Here is a 22,776-nt window from a genome sequence, read left to right on the forward strand (position 1 = left end):
AGATGTTTAGCATGGAATATTTCAGCCTAGATGTTGGTCTAACAAAATGGTGAACAGCCAAACACAAAGTTTTGTAATGACACATGTGAAACTAAGACAAAAAGAATATTAGCATATTAGCAATGTTGCAGGTCTGTTACTACAGAGTGCATTAAAAATTTTCCTTTTATTTAAAAGGCAAGCCTATTCAATATCTATTTTTGTTCCATATTTGAGAAACAGCAAGAGGATATCCTCGCACCACATAAGAATGATGAAGTAACCTCCCATGGTTTTAAGTAAGCATGCCTGTACAATTTTCAACATAGCACTTCTGAAAAGAGCTGGCTAAAGACATATCTGGTTCCCTGATGTCACTTTCTAGAGTGTATTCAGATACTGGTGAAATTCCAGAAGACTGAAAGGATGAGGATATTGTGCTACTATTCAGGAAGGGCAAACCAAGTGGCTTACAATAACTGGAGACCAACTAGCCTGACATCAGATCTAGGCAAAGTAGCCTAGAAAAAAATAAGTAAGAAATTAAGGTCAGAAATACAATGTGCTATTCTGCATGGGTGGCATTTTGAGAACACAACATGCAAATAGCCAAAGGATGTAAAGCCCTCTAAAGATCCAGTGAGAAACTGAGACCAAGCTTTAGCCAACGGTTTGGGTGTAACTTTAAATCATACAACCTCCTTAGGAAAAATCAACCATTCTCACTATGAGTACTGCAGACTTTGAGCAGAATGAAAAAAAAAAAAAAAATTAAAATTCTGACAGCTAACTTGGTGAATTGTAGTTAGAGCTTTTTACCAGTGGAGAATTATAACTGAGTAACAACAGTTCCAGCAGGACTTGCAAGTAAACACTCATGTTATTAAATGGTTTCATCAATGACATAAGGAAACTCTGTGAATACCACAAACTCAAGCAAATCTGTGACTAAAAGAGGACAGGCTTGAGCTACACGGTGATCTGAACTGCATGGTTAGCTGGACTACTTAAGTAAAATCAGCCAGGACACAGCACAAATACTTCCCAGTATTTGTGTATAGGCAAAAGAAACAGGAAGAGTAGCTGGAGAGTGGGAAACAGCATCTCAGAAAAAAATACCTGTAGAAGTTACAAAATCATACTGGATAATCAGTTCAAGGTGAAGTCCTTGCACTGTGCTGTGACCAAAGCCAAACCAGACTCAAACACTTAGCACAGGCCTCGAATATCCAGGAGGCTGAGAAGTGAACTGGACCTGGCCAATGATTTCAATAAGACTAAAACTGGAAGAGCACATAGAATTGCTATGCTTGTTCTTAAGACCCTTCTGAAAAGTTTGAGACTGTACAGTAAAAAGCCATGAAAGTCACTTGAACATGGATGAAAATGCTTTAGAGACCCTTAAAGGGCTCAGTCTGTTTAGTTTATGAAAACTGTGAGGCAGCAGAGGTTTTGCTATGCAAGTGCCAGAAAGGGAAAATGTCACATACTAAAGACCTCTTTGAGGGAGAAGCAAGAAACAAAAGAGGGGAACTGAAGCCAGACAAATTCAGATTTGGAAGAAAAACCATCTTTAAGAATTTGGGAGTAGAACTGGGGACAAACTCTCAAGGCAAATGATAGTTTCACTTATCTGCGTGTTTTCAAATTAAGATCAGAGGTCTTTCTGAAAAATAAATGCAAGTTAATATATGCTCAAAAACAAGCAGTTGGCTTAATACAAAATAAATGCTTGTCATTTTGTAGACTATAGTCACACACACAGAAGCTGATTTAAAAAGTTAATTCTTTATACTTAATCTCTATGAATCCATTACCTCTCAGGAAAGACTACTGAAAGGTGGTGCTATCAGTCACCAGTAACCAATTTGTATGACTCCCACTTTTCTTTTTAAGTGATGTACACACTGTAGTTATGCTTTACACTCATTTCATAGCTGTGCTCTATTGGTTCACACATGGTGCCATTCACAATTTCAGCACTTATGTATGAATTTTTGTCCATGTTTGTTTGTTAGCAAGAAGTGATCACAAAGCAAAAAGAACAAGAGGAAAGGTTGATTATAAAGAAAGAAAGAAAAAAAACCCGCACCAAAAAAATCTGAACACCTATAAATTAAAACTTGAATTGTCCTACAACCTGCTGACACCATTTTTCCATGTGATGCTGGAAATCAAGGAGCTGTGAAGAACTTAGATGGAGGCTACTTAAAATATATCCTTTACCTTATACATTCAAATGATGACTGAGTTGTTAGAAACCTTCATATTTACCAGAAATGCAATTATTAATTCAGAAGACAATCACAATAACATGAAACCCAAGTCAGGAAAGACCAGCTAATAATATAAACTTCACTTGTACCTCTACATAGGCCATGGATGTATAATGATATATATATATATATATGACATGGATATACATGTAGGTATAATATTTTCACAGTGGTATTGTGTAATGCTTCTTACCTGAGGGGATTTTATTATCTGAAATACACTGATGCCTCCAAAAGCTAATGGCAGATCTTTCTCTGTTCTGGAGCCGACATAACCTCTCAGCTAGCCCGCCCCTGCAGAGAATAAAGGAATGCTCAGTTTTGCCAGGAATCAGTGTTTGGTTTTGCCAAGTGACAAGCCACAGGACAGATGTATATGTAGATATATGTATGTATGCTTTCACCCTTAGAGACAGAATCATACAGTAAATTTATATTTTGTAGATTAGCTCTTCTAATTTTGAGTTTTCCAACAGAGTTACTCCCAACAAAACACACACCTAGGGCCAATACACACAACAAAATATTTTCGGTATCTGGGTGTCCAAAATGTTCACATTTTCAGTCCTGTCTCCAGTAAGAGGAGTGTAAAAAAAGGTTCCTAACTTTCCCTTGCTCTTATGGACAGATCCTATTAGACACCAGAGACAATTGCAAATTCAAAACAAACCAGTGTAACCACTAGTTATAACAGGTTGGGTTTTCTTTTCCCTCACAGATTTGTTTGTCTGTTGGCAAAGAGTGATCACAAAAATATTCTTTTACCCATACTTGACCCTATGATTCATTTCACAAGCTGGGTCAAGTGTGCAGTTTCAGTGGTCTGAACACTCTCCAAGATGAAATTAATTTAGCATTCCCAAGGTGAGGAGCAGAGGAGTGGCATCTAGCACAAATACACTTAAGGTAACACTAAAGCAATTCCTACCCTTGGATTCAAAGCCAGAAGACATAATTTCTCACTTTTAAGAACAAGACAATGTATGTGTTGGAAGCTGTTTTTTTGGCTATTACAAAAAGCTTTGGGCTACTGTGGGAGTGTTTGAGGATTTTTCTTTGGCTTCAAAGAAGTTATTTGCATAAAGACCTACTTCATTCCTTTGTTGCAGTGTTAAGTTTCTCCACAGGTACTATCAAATATATTAATGAAGATTTCTACTAAGGTGAAATGTGTCCTTGAGTTAAACTGGTTTGGGAATCACCAGAGATAGCATACAACCACCTTATGACTATTTGTGCACATGAAGAAAATTTTTTGGCTTAGTTAAAAAAGGCAAATAGCTTGGTAAAGCTCACATTGTAAATGTGAAATTGGGAAGACACACCTGTGGAAACTAAGAAGGAGCTGAAAAGGCTAAGCAGGATTTCAGGTGAGTTGTAAAAAAAAAAAAAAAAAAAAATCTCTCTTCAGTTACCAGTTATCAAGCAATTTCATCTACAGACAATTCAACACATTCCATAAAAAGTAGTTAGCAGTGTCAGCTGAATTTTTAATGAACAGCTATATCCTTTGCAAAATTATAATTATCACAAGAATTATCAGATGCAATGGCTAAACATCTAAGCAGCAAATCACAGAATGAACTCTAAAATACAAAAGCCCCATTTTAGCCAAAATAACCTGTAGAAGTTTTGCAGTTTACATTGATACATCTCTATGGCTGGTGTCAGGCAAAGAGGAAAGAAACTCAGAGGAAGAAGAAAATCCCCAAATCCTTGAAAAAAAGAACCCAGACTTAACGAGCTCTGAACCCACATTAACAAGCTATGAACCCTGCTATATTAAGAAGGAAAACAAACAAAAATGTTTAGAAAACATTGGGATCCAGTGAAGTTCCAGGCAAGCTTAACAACCTTGTTTAATCCTGGTTTCCACGAGGACTTTAAGACAGAGAGACAACTAATACAGAAATGCACTGGAAGCTTTGGTTCCAAGAGCAGCACAATCAAGCACAAAACTTCATACAGGATAACCTATTCTGCTGATAACACTGTGCTCGTCCACATTTTCCCCCCATACTTGAGCACTGAAGCATTACCACACCACAACATTTGTGGTCAATCAGTTCTACAGATTCCAACAAACTGCCCACCCAGTTTCTCTTCTTACCAGGGAACCATTCTCAGATGCAGTTGGAATTCAGCTTGGCTGGGTGACCTACTCAAGCCATGCTGGAACTGGTAAATGCCAGCTCAGCTAGGCTTAAAAATGCAACAGTAAAATGCATTTTCAGATTGCTTGTTTAAAAGCCTTGCATGCATGAGTCTGCATCTGAACTGTGGTGGGACTTAAGCAATACACTAGCTAGTTAGTAGCTCAATAACTTGTTCTGCTGAAAGAAAACTGTTCAACAAGAGTGTTCTCCTACTTCATTCCCTCCACAGATGCCAGTCAGAGAAATACATTTTATTTGTTCAAACAGTGCAAAAAAGCCTTAAAGTACCTGCAGAAGAGAGCAGCTATTATTGGCTTACAGCCTAATTTCCCCCTTTTTTCCTGAACAGGGCTATGGTTGTGTCCAGTCAATCAGTTCCTACTCCTCTGCAAGCCCACTACTGTTATGGCAGGAGCACCCTGTAGCAAGAAGGAAAGAAGCAAGTTTCTTGTTCCGTGGCTACTGCAAACAGCAAGACATCACTCCTGTTTCAGGCCTGATATGACTACCAGGAGGGTCCCACTGATGCTCACAATTTCATTACTAATTTCCTGACCATGTCTGTATTAAGATACCAGTTATCACAAAGGTCCATGAAAAGTAAAACTCTTGACTTTCCTTAGTAGCTCTCTGTGCTAAGTTCCAATATTTATTAATCATCATACTTCCATTCCCATTCCAAATGTGGTTTAAAAAAACGAGAAAACATCATAAAGCAATTTGCATCTGCTTGGTTGCAGAACATAAGATATAACTAAGAATGCATTTATGAGAGGTTCTCAGCTGGTCATCGGAAATGTTGTTTCTATACTGTTTCATAGCTTGTGAAGTTAGAAAGCACAGTTCAAGGACATGCCATGGACAAAAAGACTTTGTATGGCCAGAATAACAGTTGATACTTTATGGTTTGTTTCTTTTAAAAAGGTAGAAACAAAGGAGTTAAAACACCACTGCAACCCAGAAGGATCAACCCCCTTTTTAGCTCAAACACATAAAGGAAAAGGTAATTTCTGTCACACAAGCTAACAGTTTTGCTGACAACAGCATTTGGAAACTACTCATTCCTTCCAAAACAGTACAGGTGCCCACACACCTGTGCATGTGCACAGGTGCACATGTGGACTTGTGCATGTACTGTGAGATACTGAGAACTATACAGAGTCAGAGTCGCTCCTGGCTGTGCAGCAAGAGGTAAGCCAACATCTGGGGGATATGGGTATAAAATTGGCAAATACATTTTGATTACTAATGTATCAATTCTGTAATCAAGGGAACCGACAAACTATTTTATTGAAATAATAAAAACTAGTTTAGGATGTATACTTTCCTGACCACCACTTCAAACTTGCCCCCAAAATGTTTTGATATGAGCAAATTGAACACATTTGGCAAACTGTTAATGCAAAGGCTGATTGGAGAAGTCAAGCTGCTCAGATACAATCTCCACTGCCCTCAACCTTTTTATTTTTAATCACAAAACTTCCAGTACAACTATTTTGTTCCTTTAATTCCCTGAAGGCAGACAGATTTAAAAGCAGCAATTCATGTCCTATTTCCATAGTAAATCTGAGCTTGTTGAAATACAGTATTTAAAACAACACATTGCCTTTACTGTCCATGTCCAACAATATCCACATGAAAGACAGCTTTGATGGCTATAAGGAAGCTCAGCATCCTGTAGAAAAGCTCAGGTTCTGGTAGTTGCCCTTCCCACAAACTTTAACAGCAAGACTGAAGAGTTTTGTGACAGCTATCACCAAAACCTAATGCTGAGCCTGATCTGTGACTTCCAGGCTGGTTCCTATCTCCCATCTCTAATGAGGCTAACAGAAAGCAACATCAAAAGAGCATTAGTGAGTCTGTTTTGTTTTGTAAAGTAATTTTCAATCTTTTTGAAGTGTTGGAGATCTGTGTTTATTTATTAAGGTTTTTATTCAGCAGGGCACTTAACAAAAATAACACCCTATTAATCCAAGGTTACTCCTTTACAGACTTAATTTGAATTAAGTCAACACTCTTCACTGAGTGGTCTCCTTGTACACAATATACACTCCATATAATTCAAAACAAATATATATATCCCCATCTCAAGACTGGCCAATTTCCACCTTCTCTCATTTCAAAGCAAGGTGAAATCTTCTCTCCTACTTTCACATTAACTGGTGAAGTAACTGACACTCAGCTGTCCCTTCCCATTCCTTTCCACTCCATGGGGCACTTGCTAAAGAAATAAATAAAGCCCTGCTGACTCATGTTCAACTTGCCAGTGACCAGGACCCCCAGATCTCTTTCTGCAGCCCTGCTTTCCAGCATCTCATTCCCCAGTCTGTACACACAACCAGGATTGCCCCATCTCAGATGCAGAATCCAGCACCTGCCCATGTTAAACTTCAAGCAGTTGGTGATTTCCCAGTCAACCTCTGATTTGTCAAGGTCTCTCTGTAGGGCCTCTCTGCTCTGGAGGGAGTCAACAGCTTCTGCCAGTTTAGTATCTTTGGCACTTAGTGTCTCTGAGTCCTGCATCCCAGTGGTTAATGAAGATGTTGAAGAGAACAGGACCAAGAATGGAGCCCTGCAGAACCCCACCAGTGCCCAGACCCCAGCCTGATGTCACCCCATTCACTGTAACCCTTTGTGCCTGACCTGTGAGCCTGTTGCTCACCCATCATTCAGCATTGTTTTCCAGCTGTGTGCTGGACATTTGGTCTGGAAGGTACTGTGAGAGACAGTACCAAAAGTTTTCCTTTTCAAGTCCAAAAAGATCACATCTACTGGCTTTCCTAGATCAGCTGAGTGGGCTACTCTGTCACAAAAGGGTTTACAAGCAGGACTTCTCCCTCATGAAGCTCTGCTGGCTGTGACCAATGACAAACATGGCATTTTTTTCCCCCATTAGCACCAAACACTTGGCCCAGTGAAACCATCTGCACTTTTCAAAAGAGAAAATACATTTTAACTTTCTCTAAGTGCAAAATAATTTTACTGTGTACACTTCTAGCAATGACAGGTGGTACATCTGTACTGCAGCCATCATAGTCTTAATTTATATTTTCTTAATCAAACAAGAATTTCACTAACAAAAAAAAGTAAAATAGTTATAGAAATAGTCAAAATTAGCATAAGAACATGACCATCTAAAAGGCTAGTCTGTTGTTACACCCTTGTGCCACTTGTGGATGCATGTAAGAAAGAACATTTCCAATTTTAGAGCAAAAATCTGCTTCATTTTTGCCAGCTCCCTCTTCCCTTGGCAATTTCCTTTATTTTCAGGACCTCAGTTGGCCTCACGTGACAACTGTGTTTCATTTTACTGCATGTAGTACCAGGACATTCTGTAATTTTCTCCTCTTGATAAGACAAGTTAATTTTAGCTGATCAGATTTGTATGTGGTCTGCATACAAGTAGATACAAGACAATTTAAAATAAAATCTTGGGAAATCCTGTTTCTTTAGAACTATAAACAGCCACTCAAGTATTAAAAAAAGCCAAACAAAAAGCTAAAGCTTATTCTTCACAACTATAAGCTGTTGCAACATGACAGATTTAGACACAGAGTTAACATTTTATAACTTAAGATACTTATTTCCTACAATGAACCTCTGACTTTTTTTTCTGATGGAAATAAAATCTTAATGGAAAAAGTAAACAATTCAGAAAATGTTTAAGAACGGTTTACTTGTAGACAAGAGAAACTGAGTACATGCATTTTCAGTTCTTTTCTCTACAAATACTGAATTAACGCAGTTATTTGTTTAATCTATGTAATCAATGTTAAAACTTGCAGTACTCAACATTTCTCCATTCTTTCACACTATGAAACTTTGAAGGCACTGGAACTAATACAGTTCAGACATTTCACCCCATAGCATTAACATGAATTTCAAATGTAACAAGAAGAGCTTCTTGAAAACTGTTCTTTGCAATATATACTCTCTCCCCTCAAATTTATAAATCATTTGCATCATGAAGTGAAACTAAAGCTTTGGGATGGAATAAAAGGGCAGGAGCATGTAACCTCTTGACCTGATCACCACAGCAATTCATCTCAGTACCAAGCACCATTAGTAGCACCTAATTCTCAACTCAGTAGCTCACAGGTGCCATACAAAGCCATGGATCTGGCAGTGCACCTGGAAAAATTATATATTCCCACTGCATCCATCAACAGTCTTGTTTAAATAGAGGAGGGCAACTACTCAACCATATAACACCAGTGTTTAAGGGGAGTGGCATTGATGGCTGTAAGAGATGCTCTGCTTTCCTTCCAGCATGACCAACTGGCATCTCCTGATGAAGAGCACAGCTCTTCAGAACCACCAACACCCCTGAAGGACAAACCCCACCATACTACAAACCACCACACTACCTGCTTTCCCCTAGGGACCATGGTAGAAAGAAGAATAATCTTTACTTAGGACACTTTTGAAAACAAAATCTAACTTTACAGGGGATACAAGAAAACATATGAGAATTTGGCAGTAGATATGGTGGGAAAGAAATTGCTTCTGCCACATCATTCTTGTCTTCAGACACCAATTGTGTTCCAAAACCCCACTTAACCCCTAACAAAGGAAAATTGCAACATGCCCCTTCAAGTCTGGCTCAGCAGCAGCACTGTATATTGTGCATGTTGATTTGGGGACATAGATGGACTTCTAATTTTATTTACACTCAAAGGTGTTGAATTTACAGTCAAATTTCCAATGCTAGGATCACAAAAACTTATTTTAATTGTCCATAATTACCTTACTTCTGAAGATTTCTGTTGCTTTGGTTGGTTGCGTCTCAGTTTTTTAGTGTACGACAAGTGCATCTGTAATAGCGTCAAACAAACAATACTCTTTCCTCCCATCTAGGCAACTGCCCATTTCCATTTTAGCACCTGGAGGTTTCCAGGAAGAGAGGACAGTAGAACGGAATTTATCTGAATTTTTCCAGACACTGTTATGGCTCTTTTCTTGGTTTGGTTTTGCTTGAGGATTTGGGGGTTTAATGGGGATATTTTAGGGGGGTTTCTTTGAAGTTGGACAGAAAAATGTACCCATTGACATTACAGGAGCATAGCTGCAATCACACAATGCAAATATAAATGCAGATTGCAGCATGACTGTAAGATTTCTACAGAAAATATAAGCTAAAAATTCTTGAAAATATTATCTCTACTTTTCAAGATAGATTTACACATGTCAAACACCAAAGAGATATAAAAAAAGAAATATTTTCTAATTTCTTTAAAGGGGGAACAAAATGGGAGGAGACCTACTTTACCTACATCAGGACTCCTCCATGAAATATGCATACACAGTACAGTCTGGATTTGAAGTTGAACCTACTGCACAGGAATTCACATAGGAAGATGGCAGCTCTACCACCTGCACCACCTCTGCACAGCCCATGAGGCGCTGGCCTGGAGAAAGAGAGCTAAGCAGGGCCAAGCAGTGACTCATGGCTCTCTTCCACCTGCTGAGCAGTTCCAAATGGTCCATCTGAGTGGGAGCTCACGGGCCAGATCCAGCCTCTGGATGATTCCCCTGCTCACTGCTTTTTCTGCTGTGGCCTCGATCTGCAGCAGAGGTAGGAAGGAAGGAGAAATGACAAGCCCACAATTGCTTTGTAGCTTTTAGCTATTTAACCACAAAGAAGGGATTGTCACTTGATCAATCAGGAAGCTGACAAACCTCTCCCTGAACTGGCCTTCAATCCACAGCACTAAAAACCTGCGCTTTCCTACTGAGGATGTAAACTTATACCCACTGTTATCACACCAATGAAAATGTTCTCTGTCAGCAGTAAAAGGAAGGATGGGAGAGACACATGGAATTAATGCCCTGAACAGGAAGAGTGAAAAGATGACAATTACCTGGATGAGCAAAGTAACTAGATAAACAACACTCATAACTAAGGAATTTCCTGCCTCTTCCCTGTTCCCAAAGGAACCCAAAGTAGAGCCACAGGATGGAAGGTAAAAAACCCTGTAAGCTCTGTTCCTCTGGCCACTCCAGACAGATCACATTCTATATAAATGTGGATGGTTTGGTCTTGTTTTGTTTGTTTTTATAGCAATCTATTCTCCTAAACACTTGTGTCAAAGTATCTTTGCTGTAAAGCATTTTTTGCATCTAGACTGTTGATAGTAAAGGTCATCAAATGAAGCTGGAATTTAGAAAAAGACAAATCCACTAATGACAACAAACAGCTCAGGAACTGCTTTAAGCTGGAAGAGCACCTGGGCAAAATACCACTGTACACTTGTCCTGTTTTTATTACATTCACACATACTTGCTTTTGGCCACTAAAAGGCATTTTTGGGGGTTACAGCTTTGGTCTGACCTAGTACAGCTGTGTATGCATGTTTTCTAAAGCAACAAGAAATAAAGCTTGATTGCAAAAGCAAAGCACTTTTAAGTACAGAGATCCTCAGTAATTAGGACTTCCAAACCTGTTTCCTCAGACAGCATTTTGAAATAGCCAAGACTATTTTAGAGAAAAATAAGGTATACCTATTAACTAAAGATTTACTTTTTAAGTAATTGATTGATTATTGTACATAGATTCACCTGTAAAAGTAAGAGAAGCACACTGTTAAAACAATAATAGGGATGTATAGCAGCACCATTTGTAATTGTGGTCTCCACAGCTTGAGGCATATCTTCACACATACCATTTAAATTAACATAACTTTCTTTAATTCAATATAGGAAGTGACCATTTCTGCACTGTAATTAGCTAGAACATCAGGCTTCAACTGCTCCATCTCAGGCTACTTTCTTTCAGTAGTTACATATTTTTCTCGTATATTTAAAACTTAGTCATAGACATTTAAATTTCACCTTAAGAATATGTCCTTCCATTGCCTCCATAATGCTCTGTTACACTCTTCAGAACTATTGCTCATCCACTCCTTTCCTACAATATTTTGGATAATTTTGCCCTGAAAAACCTGGAAAGGACCAAAAAAAAAAAAAAACCACCAAAAATAATCCTAAATCCTGAGCATTTTTGCAGACCTTCTTGAGAATCACAAAGCAATGAAATGATTAGAAGGTAGAGCAGAAATATGTCTACTCACACATCGGTAAGGCATTATTAGAAGTGTAAAAACCAATCAATATGAACAGGAGCTCAAGATTGAGAGCTTTCACTTGAGATTTTAAATTTAGTTCTTGCTTGCCTTTTTCGCTTGTTTACAGATAAATGACATTCTTTAAGTTTTTCATATTTGCAGCTCTAAAATGTTTACTCATGTTACACACGGTCCAACACTTCGGCAAGTATCGTCTTACTTATAATTTAAGAAAAAACAAACAAAAAAGAATTCCTTAAGGTGGGCAGTTCATTTACCTCAGTAGCTTCCTCTTCTTGGCAGACTCGGCGGGGGCTCTGGGGGCCTTTCCCGCCTGCTTCCCGGGGGTGCGGAGAAGGGCTTGTGCTGACCTCAGCCACTCGCTGGCCGGTCGCGCTGTGACATCCCCTGTGTCCCCTGCTGACCATGGCTGTAACCCCCTGCTGGATCCTGGAGTAGTGGTCACCAGGGTCGCCTCTCCTCCTCCCACGCTGTCATTATCAGATGAGTACTCAGATATTTCTGTCGAAATTGCCTGAACAAATAAAGGTAGAAAGCTATTTGAACAGAATGCTAATGAGACAGTATAGCTTTATGTAGGCAGTTTTATGTTACCCAGTAATGCACAAATGGAATGCAAATTTATTAACATAACTTGGACAACTTCACAAAACTTCATAAATGCACATTAATCTTTTGTCAGTCAACATGAACTCCTGAATATAAGGATTGTCTCCTGAGGAACAACTGAGATGAGTAACATTTAGTTTTTTCAAATAACTAGCTCTGGAGAATTAAGCTAATGCTTTTATCTAAGGGAAGTTTTGAGGAAAGCAGAGAGAGGCTAATGAGTGACAGGGATCATAACTGGCAGCTGAAAGAAAGAGAGCTTTTATATAGGGATTCAAGCAAACAGGAAGGTCAGCTTCCATAGTCTGAATGGAAGGAAGAAACACATGCCTTTATTGACAGCTTGTAGCTGGCAACAAGTCTGTAACCTTTGGTTAAAACACAACTTTGAACACTAAAGCAGGCCTTCATCCATGTCCAGCAGGACTACAGCTTCCCAGGAAGGTTTCAAAAGTTGAGCATAAGCTGCTGGGCTGTCTCCAGGTAGCTCCAAGGAGGATGGATCACTGGTCAGCAGTCAGGGCTGGGAGCCAGCAGGGCTGGAGTTCAGCCCCAGAGAACCTCGCTGCAGCTCTTCTCCCAGGAACTCACAGGACACACTGAACTCATCCCACTGAGGGAGGGATGGGAGTAGAGGATGAGAAAGCAGCAAAAACAATTCTGCAGAGACATGGAGGGCTGAGAAGAGGGCTGGGAGGGAAAATTCACCTGCTTTGGCTGAGTTTATTTTACTCTCCTCTAGGGCTCCTGCAGAAGCAGGTTAACAATGCTGGGTTGGCTCCCTAAGGTGAGCTCTACACAGCTGTTACATGCATTATGTTCTCTTGACCCAGTGTTTCTTAAAGTACTGAGTATTAAGCAAAAATACTTGGAAAGTAGCATTTTACCAAGTACAGAACAAAATGATCTAAACCACTGAAATAGGCAGAGGACTAAGAAACATGAGCTGGGCTCAGTCTTCAGGAACTAGTTGAAAAAAACCCAAAACAACCACACCAACACTGTCTGCAAGTTCTGGTGGAGTGAGCAGTGACAGTCCTGTCAGCTCAAGTGAGCTGGCATAAAACTGTAGAAGAGCCAAGTAACTCAGACTGATCCTTGAAAGAACCAAAACACCAGATGCAAAACATTAACTTTGCCTTATCAATGGGAGACTGGAAAACCCCAAGGGCTGATGTTGCTCCAGATCATGCTGTCTCAAATCACAGAATAGGTCCTGAAAAAAATTAGCCCATTTCTCTGGTCAAATGTAGTAAGTAGTGCTCCACCCAGGTTGTTTGACAACTGGCTCAGATAGAGACTTGAAAGACAAAAGGGAAGGAAATCACAGCATTCACTAAATTTGCTAAAGCTGTTCTATGTTACTAATTAGTGTAATCATCTGAAAACAGTGTTTCTCGACTGTACAAAAATAAGTTCAGCTCTTGCCAGTTCTCTAATACATTTTTCACGTAAATGCCGAGACACTGTGCTCATGTTCCGAGAGCTTACCTAAGTATTCTGGAAATTGAAAGGACCTTTTAAAGTTATCCAGAGAAGTAGAATAGTTAAAAGAATGTAATTAATATCAGTCTGCTTTAAAACACAACACAGTCAACATCTGTCCCTTGGCAACAATACTTCTCTGAAAACAAACTCCTTCCATATTGGAAATGAGCCAGAAATAAAAGATTTCAAAGACTCTGAAAGCAGTAAGCAAGCACTTCATTCTTAAAACACCATTCCAACGCACTCTCTTGCTTTAGGAATGCCTTAATTTTTCTCAAATAGCTATGATATCCACTGCACCTAAAAAAGGATGCAAACCTGAAGTTCTCTGAGCAAGTGAAATGCAAATGACAAAAGCCATTGTGAAGGGCTTCAAATTAAGAACGTTTTAATCCCACTGACTGTTTAAGAGTTAAGAAGCTTTCCTTACTAAAGATTGTCTAATAAATAATTTCTGCTAATATTTATTACTGTATACTTGTTTAGACTGAACTTCCCCAAGGAAACCGTACTTTGGGATTTTTGTTTTGTTTGCTTGTTAGTGGTTTTTTGTTGTTGATGGTTTCTTAATTAGTCAGTTGGAAATTTTTCTTAAAAGAGGAAACTCTAAAAATGGAGAAGAAAAACAAAACAAAAACTTAGCCTTCAAATCCTGTACATTTTTTAACTGTAGTCATCATTAGAATTCTAGTCTAAAGAGAAAAATATTTTCAAAACATACAACAAACATGTTTTTTCAAGTATCCAGCAAACGAGCTGCCAAGCCCACCAACAATATGGTAGGGAAAAGGTGGCAAAAACAAATAATTTATTTAGTTCACTTTAAAACAATCATTGCTACATAGTGAAGAAATTGTTATTTTTTTATTAATATCTTAAACATCACAAAGAACAGTTTTCAAGAGTTCTGTTGCTATTTTATTGGGGTTTTTTTCTAATAATATCACCAGTAATATCATTAGAGTTTCAGAAGAGCACCACTGCTAAGCACAAAGAATTGTCAAATTAAAATGTTTTTCCCACATGGGTTATTATTTTGAAATATAGTAATTTTGGTTACAGTGGCTGACAGTACAATGCTTCCCACTACATACAGACTCAGTTTCTCCACCTCAATTCCTTCATCTGACTCCTGATCCCAATGTAATCATGACTATCTCCCATATATCCCAATCCCTCCAAATAATTTGTAGTAGACTCTTCACTAAGATATACCTATATTTCCCATGATGGCCTTTCCACAACACCCTCTTTTAGATTATGCTAGCCACTTGTCCATATCCAGGGGCTGACTGAAAAAAAAAAAATCAGGGGTCCCAATCTCTATCACTAAAACAAAAAACATAGTTCATTTTGTTAGATTTTAAAATAAATCTATTTTCTCTGTGACTGGTGTCATCTGAAAAGCTCTAAATGCTGCCTTTTTACGGCTCCTTCTTTTAAGGAAAAATGACAAGTATAAATGCACAGACTACTGCCATTTTTTCCATCAAGATTTGGCTACAGGAAAGCAAAGAAGTCATTGAGTACTGTATTGGAGCATTCAGGACCTAAATTTTAAGGTTAAGCATTTTTTAATCAAAATGCATCAAAAAAGAAAGAGTTCTCAAAATTGATTAATGACATATTTTTGACAGCACTCACAGGCACTAGCTAGCATAGAGGATGGTACACATGTAAAACTAGAAACCAAAATGAGAACCTCCCAACTAAGCAGCTAAGATTGCTAAAGAATGTAAGTTTACCCGTGCCAATTTGCATTCACTAAGAATGAAAAAATACCTAAAAACCAACCAGAGAAATTGTAAAATCATGGCCCAAATTGTTCAAAGACAAAGCTCTTGACTTCAATGGAATGAAGATGGCACTCCATAAGCAGATAGATTTTTTTTTTACACAAGTGGCACAGAAGCTACCACGCTGTTACTTCTGTGACCAAATTACTTCTGTCTCCCTCCTTCATCCTGAAGAGATTTGCTTCAGCTACCTCATGCTTCACTTTGAATACCTGAGTTTTCTGGCAGTACCTTGGCAATCTGCACAGTATTTGCTTCTAAAAGGCCTGAAAAAATTACCTTTTCACTCCAACAGTGATGGAAGCAAGCAATATCTGTATTTGATGAGTTTAATAAGCACTTGATATTTCCTATCAATAAAATAGCAGTAAGTTAACATGAGAAGTGTTACATCTCCATTTGAAGTTTCCAGCTTTAGCATAGAAAGCAGAGCTTTCTTTCTTACAAAACTTTTTGTACAAAAAGAAAGCTAACAGATCAACCCTATTGAAATAAATAATAAATCTGTATTTTTTAAAAAAGTGATTGCTAATCAGAGGCAAGGTGATGAGCACTTGTCTCTCCTCCCAAGATAGATCACTCAGTGATTTCCACAGAGAAATATCAGTATCCCCACCTCACCTTTGTATTCATTAAACACTTGCATTTGTTCAGCTGTCATACATTCAGTTAATAATGTAAATCTTTCCCAGTAGATATGAAGATACTTTGCAGATAAGATGCTCAATAAATGTTCACAGATACTATGAACAAGTTAATCAGCTGAAACTAAGATACTTCAGCATGCTGCAGGATGTCTTAGAGAAAAAATATGGGTATCAAATACTATATAGATTTTGATATAACTTTTTGCAGATGGAGGTCACTTTATAATTTCCTTCCCCAAATAATGTAAATTTCTTCCCTCCTACTATCCTACCAACAGCATAGTGCAAATGGCAGAACTAACAGGGTTTCTCAGAGCACCCTTAGGGAACCGGGCTTTCTCAGGGTCACAGAGCCAAGTTATGTCAGAAACAGAAACAGAATTTCAGAGTTTCAGACTCTGATCACTGTACACACAGAGTAAAATTAATCTTGTGGCATCTCCTTTCCTACTTGTTCATTCACATATCTTTGCCTCCAGTTCTGGAAGCATTTTCTATTAACCCCTGCCTGTTCTTTCATGGACTATCTTTTTCCCTTTTGTGATTCCGTTGTGTTTTTCAGGATTGAGCTGCAATTTCCCTACCTGCCCTCTCATGACAGCTCTCAGGATGGGTGGAAGCTGACCAGTATTAACAAAGACACACAGTGAATTCGGGTGACTATCCTACTGCCTCTTCTTTTATCCAGTCTTTCCTGCATTTGCACTGCAGGTACTTTGCTGTCGTGCATAAAAAGGGATTCAAATGCATCCAACTTCTACCCCAGGCAGCTGGTTATAGGTTGCAAGGAGATTTTGTATCTTGCATGGTACTCTCTAAAAACAACAGTGAGCAGAAAAGCCACTGGATTTAGCACAATGAATATTCACAAGCATAAATCACCAGTGCAGTATGTCAAAGGCCCAGGCTATGCTAATGAATGCTCGAAGCTAACTCCACCAGAAGCTGGCTTGCAGGATTACAGGGAGTAGGGCAAAGGTAAAAGAAAATAAGTTTTCCCTTAGTTAATCAACACAAAATTAATTCAAGCATTGTGCGCACAGATAGTACAGGATATTATTCAGTTCTATAAAGATAATTAAAGATACAAAGGATTTAAAGTTTGCAGTTCTCTTCAAAGCTCTGTGTTTTCCAAAGCTTTAACTGAAGCATTGAAGTCTATGCCAAATATACTTTCCTAGTACCCTGAGAAACAATATGGTTCTTGGTAAACCAGCTACTTTTACTCTAGAGAGATAAAATTCAAATATTCCTTCATACAAGAAACTTTATGTTGAAGTGCCATTCCGTGGGTGACACCAAGCTTTCTTCTCACAGAATAACCACAGGAACAGCAGGCAAAAATACAAGATTAGGTAGCAGTGCGTGGGCAGAGATAATCGTATGAAAAAAAGAACAACAATGAAAGACATAAATCACTAATAAGGTATTTTTTGGACTTGCAAGCCCAAACTGACACAGCAGATTAACTGAAATTTTGTATCTGGATCAACCTCCCAGTGTTATTACAGAGACAGCACATATTTAAAATGGATCTCAGATAATGCCTGGTTGTTTAGCCAAGTACAGCATTCCTCCCCAGCACACGCACTCAGACCATCTGATCTGTCCTAAATATTTATCAGTGGTGTTGGTTCAGAGCACTAGGAAATGACATGTCCTGCTCCACACACATGAGCACTTTGTGGCTGCCCTTACAGGAAACAGAGCTGTGTGCTCCTCAAGCATGGGGAGGCCACCTCCAGCACTGCTCTGGGATTCTCCAAGAGCAAGCACCAGTGAGCTTCTTTCTCCCTGCTTGGCCACCATTAAATTCCCTTTATCTCCCTTCACACACAGACATGGGAATGAATTTTTGCTGTCTCCCAGCTGCCACCACCCCAGGGCTGGAATGCAGTAGTTATTAGCACACAAAATCATTTATGCCAAGTAGCAAAGAAGAATGTGGTATCTACTTGAATATGGAGGAGAAGAGTAGGCAGCAACACTGTAATTATTCAAAGCAGAATTTGGTCACCGACTGCACCCTCATCTCCTCTTTAATGGTGTTTTGAGACCTTTAAACAAGTGGTTAGGACTTCTCTTCCATGACTAATCAAAAAGGATTCATTGCATCCAGCAGCCCAGAGCTTCCTATCGTAAAGGAAATTGATTCATGATTATCTTTGGAGGAAGCAGGCCAGCTACTGAACCTTACACACCACTGCTTACATTGGGCTTCCCTTTGAAGAGCTCCTGGGGAAGTCTTACACCCATGTCTAACACCATTTATTCTTCAAGCCCTGTCAAAATACAACTGCATTAGCTACTGTCTTAAAAGTTAACCCCAAAAGTAGGATTCAATCCCAAGGAAAAACACCAGTAGCTGTTACCAAAGGAAAAGCAAATAGGACCGTTTCAGAGATGCTTTCACGCAATGAAGGAGTTGAAAGGGCTTGCATGGAACTCTGCAGAAATTAATTGAATGGTATAGCTGCTGTCAGATCCAAGAGTTATCTGATGCTGGGCTTCCTGCACCATTTCTGAAACCAAGAAAAGTTGTGGAGGGACAGGAAAACTCCCTCTTCCACTTCACAGAGTGAGGAAGTTGAAGTACAGTACACAAGACCACAAAATGCTGGTTTATATCACACATGAAATAATAATTAACAAAATAAATAACTTGTATCATCATTTATCAGTTCCCATATCGTGTTTAGATCATACTGCCTTGAAGTGGAAAATGAGGTGACGATTATGATTGCATGCAGTATGTTTGGTTGTGCATTCTTTTCTGTCAGGGGAGAGGTGTGTGTTTTTGTTTGGTTTGAGCTCTCTCACACACAATCCTGTACACATACACCACTGGCAGGCAGTGTCCTGCATGCAGCACTAATCACTGTAGAAAACAAGAACTGAAAATAATAACATTAAAATGAGATTTTGCACAGACACACAAAAATCAACAGAAAAATCTGATTCTCAAAAGAAGAACTTTGGGAGAATAATGAAAATTACAACAAACCAGCTTTTCTATAGGCCTAATGCAAAGATGGTATTCACTGACTTTTTTTTTTTTTTTTTTTAAAGCCAGATAAAGAATGCACAAGTGGTAAGGAAGATGAAATCGAAGCCGTAATTTCTAATCCTGAGCAGAAACCTCAGCTTTCACAAGGCAAACAGGTTAAGCAGGCTATACCTCTGGAGATACATCCACAAGCTGTTCCAGCCTGCCTCTCCCAGAACAGGTTGTTCTGAGGCATGGATCAGCCGACCGAAACAGGTGAGGCTCTCGTCTCAGCCCAAGTGCCTTTTTACACAAAATCACTGAAGCACTGTTTATTTCTGAGGGTACTCAGTAGATGTAGAATTAAACAGTGACCCCAAAGGTAAGACTGAACCAAAATTGCTGTCTGCTGTGCACGAGGACAGGAAAGAATAGTAGGGGACAGTAAGCTGCTAAAGTGCAAAATGAGCACAAAACAAGATTACTCAACATCAGTTAAGGGACACTGATTTGTACTCTATGGAGTATAGATCCTGCTGCAGTCTTGGCATCTGTAGCATTTGAACTGCAACTGCATCTCTTAAAAGCATCGTTTTAGTAGTTTTGGTGACTTCCTTAGCATTAAGAATTCAATCTATCACTCTTAATATAATCTCATTACCACTGATCTCGCTATCAGTCTGTAATCAGAGTAATAGCCAACTTCTAACAGACAAAATAATGCTGAAAAATGTTAACATGGATAACCTGCAAGTGCTTTTCCTGCTTTGTCTAATTTTTTTTCCCATCATACAAGGACATCTTCATTTTGTCTAAGGGAAAATGACTGGCTGTTAAAGACAATTTGGACAATTTATGCTTACTGTTAGCCAACATTACATTCAAGTGAATTACCATAACCCTTGCTCTCCATTCTCTTAAAAAAAAAAGAGGGGAAGGGGGAGACGCCACTTCACGTGTTACATCTTGCAAACTATTCAGGGACAGAACCAGGTCTCCTCTCATGCAACTGCATATTATCCCACGCAGTTGAGCTCTCATCTTGATAAGGATCCTCCAGATGACAGAGACCCAGGCTTTTAAATATAAATACCTGACTCTGATAGGGCATGCAGATAATTACATCATTTTGCACAGAAGCCTCAACATTATGCACTGAAGTTTGGGCACACAGGAAAATTGCAGTCAGCTTATAATACCACTTAAACAGGGTTTAGTTCTTGACACAGAAATAGTTACTTTCATGTTTCCAAGGAACAGATGTTATCACATTGTTTGATAACCTACTTTCACATTCTTTGTTTATAGTTATCCGCTCAGTTTCATTTATTAAAGTTAGTGGATCCATGCCATGAAACCTCAGTTTTATTGTCTCTGGTTTAGGCGATGCTATGGTAATCACCCCGGTTAAAGCTTGGATGCAACAAGAGGACTCCATTGAAAGGCATGATTAAAAGCCAAATTATTATTTATGAACTAAATCCTAAAGCACCTAAACTAAACACCTGCAGGATTCACAGTAGGTACTGTTAAAGGAGGAAATATTTTTTCATCTTCAAGCAACTGTTTTGTTTTAATCCAAGCCTTCAGAGAGAACAAATACTTGCAATGGGAGGTAATATCTTTTACTAGACAAACAGATATAACTGGGAAAGCAGACAAGCATTTAACACTAAGCCCTTCTATAGGTCTCAAAAGTTTGATGCTTTTTTCTCCAAACAGATCATTTGGTCTGAGCAAATTCAATCTTTCCTTATAAAATTGATTCTCTCTTACCTTCAGCCAATACAGTCATGACCTGTATAATCATCTTGCAAGCTTTTTAAAGAGTTGTTTCTAAAAAAGAAAATGCTTCTTACAATAATGTCACTGTATAGACAGATCAGGGAGCAGTCAGACTTTCAAATCTTTCATATTATGTACTCTCTTTCTTAAAGTAGATGATAACTGCAAGCATGTTATTTTTGTGATACCATTTTGAGAAAGGAAGCAATTCCAGAATAATCAACTAAATGAGGGATTGCACACAGATATTCAGTAAAGTACAAATTATTCACACCGATTTCTTCTCTTTAGCTGATCTGCAGTTTCCTGTGAAAACTCTTAGAAAAGCACTTTCATAAAAGGAAAGAAAAAAAAAAATGAGAGAGAATGGAAAGACAAGTGGCACATTGCTGTCTAACACAAACGCAATACAGGCATAATTTCTGCAATAATGCTCAGCACTTAGTGGAAAAATTTTTGTTAACAATATCCACAGGGACACACAAACATCTTAAAACTGAGATTCTGTACTTCCAGCTGCAGCAGTGCCAGCATTCATGGCTACAGCACTGGCAGCTTAAGAAGACACCAGGCTGCTGGGCAGTGCAGCACATTACATTCATTTTCTTCTACTCCCACTCACTCCACATTCTTCTCACTTGACTGTGCTTCCCTTTGCCCCATTTATTGCTTCATCACTCCTGCAGAACTGCCCCCAAAGCCTAAAATAGTGCCTTCATTTCTTCCCTTCTCTTCATTTCCAGCTTCTTCCAACCCTTTCCCTCCTCTCCAGAAGTCCTGCCACAGCCTACCTTTTCTAGATCATTTTGTGGTTTTGCACTGTTAAAACTATTTTAAACAGCAAATTTTTCAGGGCAGGAAATGTCTTACCACGTCTGAAATACTGTGTCAGTGATGACTGAATGTGCATGCACACAAAAGCACCACCTTCATCTAAACTGATTTCTAACATTGATGAGAGCACCTATACGCAGGCTAAAGAAAAGAAGACTCATTTAAATTGCTTTTCCAAGTAAGCCAAAGAACACCAAACAATGAAACTGCTTTGAAAAATACATTAAATGTACTCAGCTAAAGTGAGTTCTGTTTGGATAAAGAACAAAGAAAATGAATCCCAACATGAAGTTTACAGATTTTCTTTCAGATCATGTGCCTAAACTTTGGAGGAACCAAAGGAAAATAAAGTAACCATCAATTGGGTAAGGCATTGTAATTGAAAATTGTAATGTTGCTGCAAATACACCCTTCTATAGAGGATCAAAAGTTCTAACTGCCACAACACTGTCTTAAGTTTGACACATTTAGCTGTGCTGATTGTTCACAGTGCATAAAAAGATTTCAAAGTACAGATTTTAAAACTTCTTTGAGATCTAGATTAGAATAAAAACATGTGTGCTGTAATATAGTGTGCAATATAGTGTGTTACATTACATTCAGTGACATGACTGCCATAATATGTATATAACATACATTGCAGGACCCATGGAGACAATCACAGATATTTAAAACTTTTGTAGAAGATAAGCACACACATAAACTTATCAGGAACATACACTTGAAATGTCCCAGTAATCAAATACAATCCTTATACAACTAAACTCAATGGGTAATTCTCTAAGAATGGGCTAGCAGCTGACATGGAGAACTTGTAAAGAAAGGAGCCCTGAAATACAAACAGCCGTAATTTGTATTAAGCATTTCCTTATAAGGATTATAAAGCTTGCATAAAGTAGTATTATTAAGAAGAATTACGATAATTCTTCTCAATTACAGGCAAAGAGAAAAAGAGATCCTCAGTGCATGTCTGCATACTTCAACATACTTGAAAAAGCAATAGTTGACTGGTTTCCACAGCAGTCACCAATAGCTTTTGGCTTCATGCCTCCACTATCACAAACCAGACTGAGAAATTATGATGGTTCAATTTCACTTCCATTCTTAAAGCGGTGCTTCAGAAGGGGAGGGGGAA

At 38.6% G+C, this 22,776-nt stretch overlaps 1 protein-coding gene across 3 annotated transcripts in view; it reads right to left on the reverse strand.

Moving 5' to 3' along the window:
* The window catches only part of SPIDR (scaffold protein involved in DNA repair), a 194,405-nt gene that overhangs the window by 130,275 nt on the left and 41,354 nt on the right, over positions 1-22,776 (reverse strand). For all 3 annotated transcript variants that reach the window (XM_086888531.1, XM_086888544.1, XM_023921152.2), the window contains 2 exons: positions 11,754-12,010; positions 2,449-2,549 (listed from right to left, as the gene is read on the reverse strand). In XM_086888531.1, the coding sequence (XP_086744657.1) occupies positions 2,449-2,549; positions 11,754-12,010 (358 nt within the window). The remainder of the gene's footprint in view (positions 1-2,448; positions 2,550-11,753; positions 12,011-22,776) is intronic.

The sequence above is a fragment of the Cyanistes caeruleus genome, chromosome 1, assembly GCF_971803275.1.
Source record: "Cyanistes caeruleus chromosome 1, bCyaCae1.hap1.1, whole genome shotgun sequence".
Taxonomy (NCBI): Eukaryota; Metazoa; Chordata; class Aves; order Passeriformes; family Paridae; genus Cyanistes; species Cyanistes caeruleus.